At 38.8% G+C, this 9,820-nt stretch overlaps 1 protein-coding gene across 5 annotated transcripts in view; it reads right to left on the bottom strand.

Annotated features, from left to right (window-relative positions):
• Positions 1–496: 496 nt before the first annotated feature.
• The window catches only part of PLD5 (phospholipase D family member 5), a 480,564-nt gene continuing 471,240 nt past the window's right edge, over positions 497–9,820 (bottom strand). For all 5 annotated transcript variants that reach the window (XM_057535040.1, XM_057535044.1, XM_057535048.1 and 2 more), the window contains one exon: positions 497–5,589. In XM_057535040.1, coding sequence (XP_057391023.1) covers positions 5,342–5,589 — 248 coding nt within the window. In that variant the 3' untranslated portion in view covers positions 497–5,341. The remainder of the gene's footprint in view (positions 5,590–9,820) is intronic.

Raw genomic sequence — 9,820 nt, 5'->3', positions numbered from 1 at the left:
GATGCATAGTGATAGTAAAAAAATAGGTGATTTTAGTTAGCTATTTTATTATTTAAAAATTTCTATATAAAAGGTGACCTTATTGTCTGCATATAGGAGGAGTTGGTTTGGATGGCTTCCAAGGTATCCTCTAAACCCAAGATTCAATATGGGTTTGCTGAGCAGACACCAGGTGTATCTGATTATGATTTGTGCCTGGAAAGAATAGTGTGGTAGGTAAGTACAGGAGGTAGCTGAACTCCATCCACAAAGGCCTTTTCTGTCACTGGGCCCAAGTGTAGAGCCTGGTCACTACAATTATTTCTTCATTTTAAAAAAGATCATTTATTTGTTCAAAACCAGTGCCTATTGGAAACAAACTCCTTTTTTAAAAATAGAAAAAGAAATACTGTTACAATGATGCCTTCTTGGGCAAATATACAAAATGGTGGGACTATAGCCACCGGGTCAGCTGTGTTCACATCATTCAGTACATAAAGTACAGCTGGGTACTGATGAGAGATCGTTTGTTTCTGAGATCAAGCTGAGGAGAAACATAAATGCCTCATCTTACAGAATGCGAAAAACATATAACATTTACTTCTGAAAAAATTGAGCATTTGGTTATATGAAAGATTTAAGAGTTTTAATGATGCCCCTAAATTTAGCCCTTTAAAAACACCAATTTATTTAGGGATCTTTAAGTTAATAATATAGATATGTCCAGCACAACTTTATCCTATTTACATAAAGAAGCATTAAAAATTCAAGGTCTCTTTTGTAACAGAATTAGTAGTTTAGTAGTTGAACATAACAAAAGAAAATGCATAAGTGAAAAATTTAATAGCCTATTAAATCTCATCTTTCTTTTCATAAAATTGCCAAAAGAAGCATAAGTGATCAGTAAACTTTTTTAGAACTCTACGTACAAGACTGCTAATGGGTCAAAAATAAGAAAATTTGTTTTTTTACAATTTCAGGAAACTTCTGAAGTATACCTATCTAGTCACCGTAAAACACAGTATCTTTATAATTCAGCCAATGATAGGAATTCTCTCAGATATGAAAGGTAGGCTATGAACTAGGGTTGACTTCAGGACTATTAAAAAGCTTCCACAAATTTAAATCAATAACATAAAAATAATAAACTGCTATTTGGTTACCGACATGTAAAAAGAAAAGGAAAGATGTTAAATCACAGTGAATGGAAAAATGCTGAATATGGATTAATTTATCCAATCTACCTTAGGCCAAATGGACATTATGATAATTTTTCCTTCAAAAGGCTTATAATAAACTGCACCAGTTCATTGAGAATAAGTACAGTAAAGCAAAGAATCAAACATTCATCCACAATATATGGGGGTTGTTTATAAGGCGCTGAGTTTGAATAACCCATAGCAAAGTATCTTTCATTACAGAAGATAACTGCTCTACTGAGAGTGAAGGTAGCTTTTTACATTCCTTAAATGTTGAAAATAACGAAACGATTTTTGGACAGAGAAACTCACATAAGTGGTATACTTATGAAAAAAGAAAAAAAGGCAGATTCTGGGATAGAATTCCTGAGACAGATGGCTCTGGGTCTGATCTAATCAAGAAATTCTTATAGTCTTTTTAGTTTTACCACCTGTAATTTATCTCAATAAAAGTTTCTAAAAACAAGCAAAACTCAGAATGAATCAAAGTCACTTGAGGATAGCCATAGGCTGGAGGGAAATGAGCTTCTGTCAGTCCCAGGTTCAGCAAGGCACTTTTAACAAACCAGTAACTGCAGTAAGAAAACACAGTTTTCAAGGGGTAAGATCAAACAAAAATGTGATCAGACCCATCTCAGCAAGAACCCAATCAGAAATGAGACAAACAGCAGCACAAACACAGTCCAAATGGGAAAAGTGGTGCCCAGAGCTACACAGACGCAAAGCTCTCCCACAGCCCTTTCATTTACTTAGTCTGCTTTGACTTTTTAAAGATGTTAGATTTATTCTGTTCCACCAGACTTTGGAAGTCCATGAAGCATCTCTTTACAAAGGGCTTTAGAGACAGTAGGGACATTTTCAGTGTGCCTTGCTTCTATCATTTTCAGGTACTCAAAGTGTGGCATTTACAGAGCATGGATAGAACCCAGAATGTTCCACTTCCTCTCCAGTGGTTTGATGAGCTGTGATTCTATTATCGGATATACTAGTGGCCAGTGGCAGTGCAGTGGAGGTCAACAGTATTGATATTTGACAGTGTGTGTCAATGATTTGATTTGGGAGTGATCAAAGTTGTGTGGTTTGGGAGGACAGCAGGCTGCATAGAACCTATTGACACTCATATGCAAGTTTTCAACCGGAAGGTCTATCAGAAGGTCTACTGGATCCACAGTAAACAGAAGTATTCTCATATAGTGAATCACTGTTTTTAAATCAATGCTTGAGAACCAATAAGGCACTAGGTTAATGCTAGCAGCACAGAAACCTAAAATATGGTCTCAAATTGTGTCTGCTTTCCTTTTTCTCCCCCTTGGGAAATAATTCCTGGAATGTTTATGGAGAAAAAAATGTATGTTAGTGGTCACCCTCCTCCTCATAATTTCTGACATGGATATCTATCAGATAGATAGTCTTGAATTAAAGTGCTTTTGTTTTGCCTTCTTTTCCTCCTGGGAAATAATTCCTGCATTGTTTGTTGGTGGGGGAAGATGGAAGTTGGTAGTCTATTTAGCACAGGCACAAAGTATAAAAGAGAGGAAGAATACTTATAGAGGGGTAGACAAAGCACTCAAATGAAAAAGAAAGTTCTGCAGAAGTAAATTTTCTCTTAGGAGACATGAACCCATTTTTATGACACTTTCTGAACAGGGGCTGTTTTCCTGGCTGCCACTGAAGGTTAACTTTGCTTCCTGGAAACAGTGGCCTGGCTGCTGCTGACTGGACCACCCTGAGGAGGTGGCCTGCTTGGCCAGTTAGGGTTCTGCTGCTGGTGGTGCATGGCAGAAAATCCTGGACACAGTTCCTGGAGCTACCTTTTTGATGGGGCTCAGAGGGAAATGGCAATAATGGTCATTTCGTAAAGGACAAAATTCTCTTCTATCATATGCAAAAGGTAGCAACAGTGAAGGGGTGCCATTATACCAAGCCTATGCTTGTCCCATGGCTATGACAAATACTGGAGACAACTTGGGAATGAACAAGGAAGCAACTGACTCTCCAATATTTAGATGCCCTTTTCAAATCCAGCCCAGTTGCTTTTCCTTGCCCAGGAGTGAAATTATTACGTTTGTTTGTCTCCATGTCAACTCTGTTTACTTTCTTTTGCATTCTCTTGTTAATCATCATTAAAACTACCTTTACTGAGATGACTGACAGGATAACCCCCTACTCAAACAAGGATGGGCATATGGTAAATATTTAGAGTCTTATGGGCTGGCCATTACTGATGCAGAATTTCATTAAGAATCCCTTAGTCATTCATAAAAACATGTTACTCTTAAAAATACATCTCTCTTCCAACTCTCTTCACAGCCTGGTTAGATATCCAGTAAAGCAACACTTGGAAACAACAAGAAAGGAAGTTATGGAATCACTAGATGACCAACAATAGCCATTTTCCACCAAGTGAACCCACTGGACAGGGCTTGTTGGTTCCTACATCACTCTTTCTGGCATATTAGAAATCAAGTCTCTAGATATAAAAAAATTTGAGATTGCTTTTTCTTGCTCTAAAGACACATGTATATGCCAGTCTTAAAGAAGAACCCCAAGCAAATGGTCTGGTTTTGTTTTGATCTTATTTATGCCAAAGTGACCCAACAAAATGTTCCATCAAAATGATGACAATTCAGATCTCCAGCAGGGCTTTTGCGTTGCTGTGTTCACCCATATTTGCAATTGGAAGCTGTGGATTTGTTTTCCCCTGTGGGTTCTCTGGGTGAACCTGTTATTGATTATATCAGGATACCACAAACATTATTTCAAGAAAAAGATTATGCTTCATAATGTTTAGCATTTATATAGGTTCTTTTGATTTCAAAACAAGTTATAAATATTTTCTACTGTGACAACATCTTTCGAGGTAGGTGATTATTACTGTCCCTACATTACCAGTAGAAACCTGAGGCCAAGAAGTACAGGACTCTGTTCCCAGGCCAGGGAGAGTCAGGAGCAACATTAAGACTAGACGTCCTGAAGGGCACCTGCTCTGGGTTCTGAAGAGGCCAAGCCTCTCTCTAGTGTAGCAAGTCTCCATTAACATAGGGTTATATCTTGTATAGATATAAAACAACAACACACAAGGACATCATAGAACAATAATCCAATATTTTTTGTTTCTTAGTAAAATATGTTAAGCACAGTATTTAAATTGCATTTCTCTGAAAAGCATTTGGTATATTAAATAGCAGAAGGTATATTAAATAGCTCTATAAATGCTTGCTGGCATACTCTTAGCTGCATAAGGATTCTAAAGAAATTAAAATCCACTTATGAACACCATAAACTAAACAAAAATGTGAAAAACTACTTTATTCTTATAATGCAGACTTAATAGCTTGCTGGATATTAGCAGGTGGCTACATGAGTTTTCTGAGTTTGAGAGAAAGGATACACATTGTTGGCTGTGGCTTTAAAATATCAATTTGGTAGGGAAAATGCAGTTGAAAGGTGAAAATTAAAGACTGCTCTTAACATTTCGCATCCATTCTGAACAATTCATACATATAAAAGATACAATCGCACTTGGAACTAAAGTTTAGGTGAATATAGGGGTGCTATATAATATTTTGTGAGAAGAGACAGTGATAGAAAATAAAAGCTATGGTATTGGAAAAAATGCAGAAGGAGGCAGAAAGGGTATTTTTCAAGTGTGTTGAAGATGGGCATGAGATGTAAGCTGTTCATGCTTACATGACTATATAGGTCTTGGAAATGGTTTTCAAGGACAAATATTTGGTTTGATCAGTCTCTTCTCCAGGGCAAAATGCTCACTCTCCTCTCTAAGTCAGCGGTTCTCAGAATGGTATAAAAGAGCTTACCACATGCTAAGCTTCTTAAGAACTGACCAAGTGGTCAGCAGAAAAATTTCTAAAACTAGAAAGGAAGAGGCATCAAAGTCTTAAAATTTGTATGCAAACGTAAAAACTAACTTCCAAGCCAAAATGACATTCCCTGTCAGAAGTAACAAATACAAAATTCTTAAATTTAGTGTACACGCGGCTAAGATATTGTTAGATAAGATATTACATGTCACTCAGAGAATATTTTTTGTGTGCTTTTTCCCTAAAAAAGACATATTAAATTATTTTTCTCTCCTCAAGTCTTTTTTGTATAAATGTGAAATATAAGGTGTCCTGTAAGTTTGTTCATTCAGACTATACACTCTAGGGGTCCTTTCCACTTGCGTTGTAGGTGACAGTTTTATTTGAGGAGGGTCTGAGTTTGAAGAGGCTTGAGCAGTTCGCCTGCTTGGTGGGCTGCAAGGTTCTGGAGTAGGGCGAGTACCAGTCCCTTTCAAATACATCCTTAAGTTGCTTAATGATGCTTGTGTTGTTTCTCACATCTGCTTGGTTGATAACAAGGCCTGTGCCAGCATTCTGGGTAAAATCATTCCCTACCCAGTCAAAATTTCCTGCAAAAGACAAAGGAAATGATGGTAAAGAGTTAAGATCCACCGGGGAATATTCTCCATTTAAAGAAATATAGAGCAGATTCTATTAAAAAAAAAAATACCCGGGAATAGTGACAGGGAGACTAAATTGTGTTGACAGCTCATAGAAAAAAATCCAAGAAGGCTTACATATGGCATATTAATATTTGCATATTATTTTGGCATTTTCTTCAGCTTTGCTCAACTTGAAACTCAAAACAGGAAATCTGATGTTCTTTTTTGGTAAATGTTATTTCTTATTGACATTCACAAGGCACACTAAATACAGCAACATTTAAAATATACAGGAATACACTTAAAAATCCTGTGAACAATTACTACCTTCTCAAAGAGACAACATCTAATCCATACGTACAAATGAGAGATTCTAATTATAATGTTCAGAAGCTTTCACATCAAAGAAAAAGCTGAAGCCAGAGAAGGAGAACCAGTTTTTAACTAAACACACAAAACACTCCTTGCTTGGGTGGTAAGTCATTCCCAGTTCCAGGATCAGGCTTCTCAGCCTAGGAATCAGGGCACCTCCCCAGAGTGACTGCTGGTATAGGTGGCATATTAGTTTGCTAGGTCTGCCATCACAAAGCACAACAGACTGGGAGCTTAAACAACAGAAATGTGTTGTCTCACAGTTCTGGAGGCTAAAAGTCTAAGATCAAGATGTTGGCAGGTTGGTTCCTTCTGAGGTCTGTGAAAGCAGGATCTGTGCCAGGCCTCTCTCCTTGGCTTATAGATGGCCATCTCCTCCTTGTGTCTCTTCACATCATGTCCCCTCTACACACATCTCTATGTCCAAATTTCCCATTTTTATAAGGACAGCAAACAAATTGGATGAGAAACCACCCTAATGACCTCACCTTAACTTGATTTCCTTTGTAAAGACCCTGTCTCCAAATAAGGTCATATTCTGAGGTACTGGGGTTAGGACTTCAACATACTAATTTTGGGGGGCCCATAATAGGTAGTAAGGCTGGGATCCACCCCAGAAGGGAATAATCATGTCTATGCGACTTGCATGTAGTCCATTTTCAAAGTGGGAGTAGATAAAAGGACTGGACTACCCAAAACTCCCAGATGAATCTCTTGTCTTTGGTATCCAATGGGGAGAGAGTTCCAGTAGGAGAGCAAAGGTACTCTCAGGAGGGTATAGCACCATCTATTTCTTTGCTTTTCTTTGTCTTCATTTATGCATATTTACTGAGTGTACAATGTCTACCAGGTACTATATTAGGGGCCATGATATAAAACTTAAAATCACAGTCTCTGCCTTCCAGGAGTCCAGGAGGAAAACACAAAAAGTATAATACAAGGCATACGAGATAGTACAAGAGATGTATGTATACTATGCCATGAGGGCAGGAGAAAGCAATTTCTAACTCTGACTAGATGTGTCAGGAAGAGAGCATTTCACTGAATAATAAGAAAGGCACAGAAACTTATCAATTAGGAAACTAATTTCACAGGGAAGATAACATATTTATGCACAAAAGATCTGATAAGGATCTTAGAGCATGAAGAGGAAGAGTCAGGAATGAGGTCGGGACATAAGGAATGTAGAGGGCAGTGGAACTATCAGTTAGTAAGTGCCTACTATGAGCAAAGCACTATGCTTTCTATTTGTACACATTATCTCATATGGTTGGTAGGATTTATGCTCACTTGACAGAAGAGGACTCTGAGGTTCAAAGAGGTGAATAAATTTGCCCAGCTTCACATGGTTAATCAACGGTCAACCCAGGTCTGCTAGACTCCATGAACTATCTTCAATACTATAAACGAAGAATCATTCTCACTAATAAAAATTTACCCATGTCAAGACTGACAAAATTAGCTAATAAATTACCACCATCCTCTTTGGTTCAGAGCTGGTTCCATAAGGGAACCAAAGGCTTTTAAGTATAGAGCTTGACTTTCCATTCCCTCCGTGGCTCCTCAGGCACCCTGCAGGAATATTTGCTGAAAGATGCTGAGATCATGGTCCCTGGGCATCCTTGACCCAAGGCCCTGCAGTCACCTGTGGGAGAAGCTGCTGGGAGAAGGGACATCCATAGAGAAAGCTAATATCTGTTCCTTTATAGCTCTCATTCTTCGGCCCTTCTCTACTCTCTGGAGCCCCCCGCACATATCAACTCCCTTTTCCATATGGCACTGCCTGGAATATTGGAAGGTGGTTCCCTTGTCCCTCATTTTACTCCTTACGTTTATTCCTCTAAGTCAAATATTATCAGCATAGAGAAGGAACTCCTCTCTCTCTCTTTATATCTTACCCCAACCCACACAAACACTACAATGATGCTGTCAATGACTTCATGATAGACATAATTTTGACTGAATTTTATTGCTATAAATTAGCAAACTGCTTGCTAAATGGTTTGTAATACTGTATTAGAGTCTCTGCACAGAGACTCCTTTTGCTGTTGCTCTCAGACATGTGGCCATGCTCAGAGGCTGCAGCTTTGTGCAAATGCTCAGTGCCAGGTGAACACCAGCTTGAACCTCTAAACAGAGGATTTGTAGCTACTGCAGGTTGAGAGTTATTCTGGAAACTGCTGGTAGGAGGCACCTTCTATTCATTCCATAAACAGAAGACAGCACACTTTTCAAGGACTTCTTGATAAGACACTAAAATCTCATCTTAAGATTAAGTGCAAGGCATTAGACCAAGGGCAGTAATTTTTTATGAGATATAACATTATCTCATTCAATATTCACTGCAGTCCTATGAGGTGACAATATTAACTTCACTGTATTGATGAGGAAATTAAGGCACAGAAAGGTTAAGTAATTTGTCCAAGGTGGAAGTGAAAAAAATCCCACAGTTGAGGTTCAAAGCCAGGTCTGACTCCGCAGCCCACGCTTAAAGGTGTACTCGCTTTGTGCTAATTGCGCTCTTCACCCTAGACTTCATAAGCCCCAGGGCTGGAGCATCAGGCCTCACTGAGATCTCTGCTCCATTCATTTGCAGACCTCACTCTCTGAAGGAAACACATATCCTTTGGGGGCAGCACGGAGAGAGGGAATGATGATGGGAGAGAAGTGACAAGATTATGAAGTCTCATTCTGTGAAATTCAGCTTTTTTCCTTTGATACAATGGATGGAGCCAAGATCCTCCAACTTTATTGATTCTCAAAAGTTTTAATTAGTCTGTTCTCAGGAATCATAGCCCTAGGCATCTTTCACAGGACTACAGGGCATTCCTACACCAGCGTGATTGTTTTCCTACCTTTATTTCCTGATGGCTGGGCTAAACCTCAAAATCATGTATATGCTTCAGTCATTTTTCAGTTTGGGAAGCAGTTTTACCCAGCTCTTTTTGAGACTGCCATTTCAGCTTCTAGAATGCTCATTTAGGCCCCAGATGCCAGGATAGCTGTAGCGCTACCCTCAGGAACACCCTGTGAGGGTGTAGATGAACTCACTGGATATAATATATAAATAACCAAACCACCTTTCAGACAACTTTGCCAAGGTTGACTCAAATATACTCAAATCAAAATTAGAGAGATGAGGGCTTCCCTGGTGGCACAGTGGTTGAGAATCTGCCTGCCAATGCAGGGGACACGGGTTCGAGCCCTGGTCTGGGAAGATCTCACATGCCACGGAGCAACTAGGCCCATGAGCCACAACTACTGAGCCTGCGCGTCTGGAGCCTGTGGCCCGCAACAAGAGAGGCCGTGACAGTGAGAGGCCCGCGCACCGCGATGAAGAGTGGCCCCTGCTTGCCACAACTAGAGAAAGCCCTCGCATAGAAACGAAGACCCAACACAGCCAAAAAAATTAAATAAATAAATAAATAAGTCAGGAGCTCTTAAAAAAAAAAAAAATTAGAGAGATGATACTGTCTGGGGATTCTTCTGTAAGTCTTGTGAACATTTAATGGAACTCTATTTCCATTCAAGGTCTAGTGTGGATTTTTCTTTATTCAGCATTCTCAGCAGGTATCTGAGTGACTTCTTAAGAGATTTCCAGAATATGCTGATAATTATTTAAATTATCAATGAATTTTCCCTCTTTATGTTCTTTAAGAATTTTTATATTAGACCTATACTTCACTCTAGGGAACTAATGTTTTGTTAAAATGCTATGTGTAAAATGTACTCATTTAAAAATGTATTATAATAAAGAACCCAGAAATAGACCCACATAAATATAGTCAACTGATCACGACAAAGGAGCAAAGGCGATACAATGGAG

Source organism: Balaenoptera acutorostrata, chromosome 1 (assembly GCF_949987535.1).
Source record: "Balaenoptera acutorostrata chromosome 1, mBalAcu1.1, whole genome shotgun sequence".
In the NCBI taxonomy this organism is placed as follows: Eukaryota; Metazoa; Chordata; class Mammalia; order Artiodactyla; family Balaenopteridae; genus Balaenoptera; species Balaenoptera acutorostrata.
The sequence above is the reverse complement of the archived record's forward strand: the minus strand, read 5'-3'. Positions and strand labels throughout refer to the sequence as shown.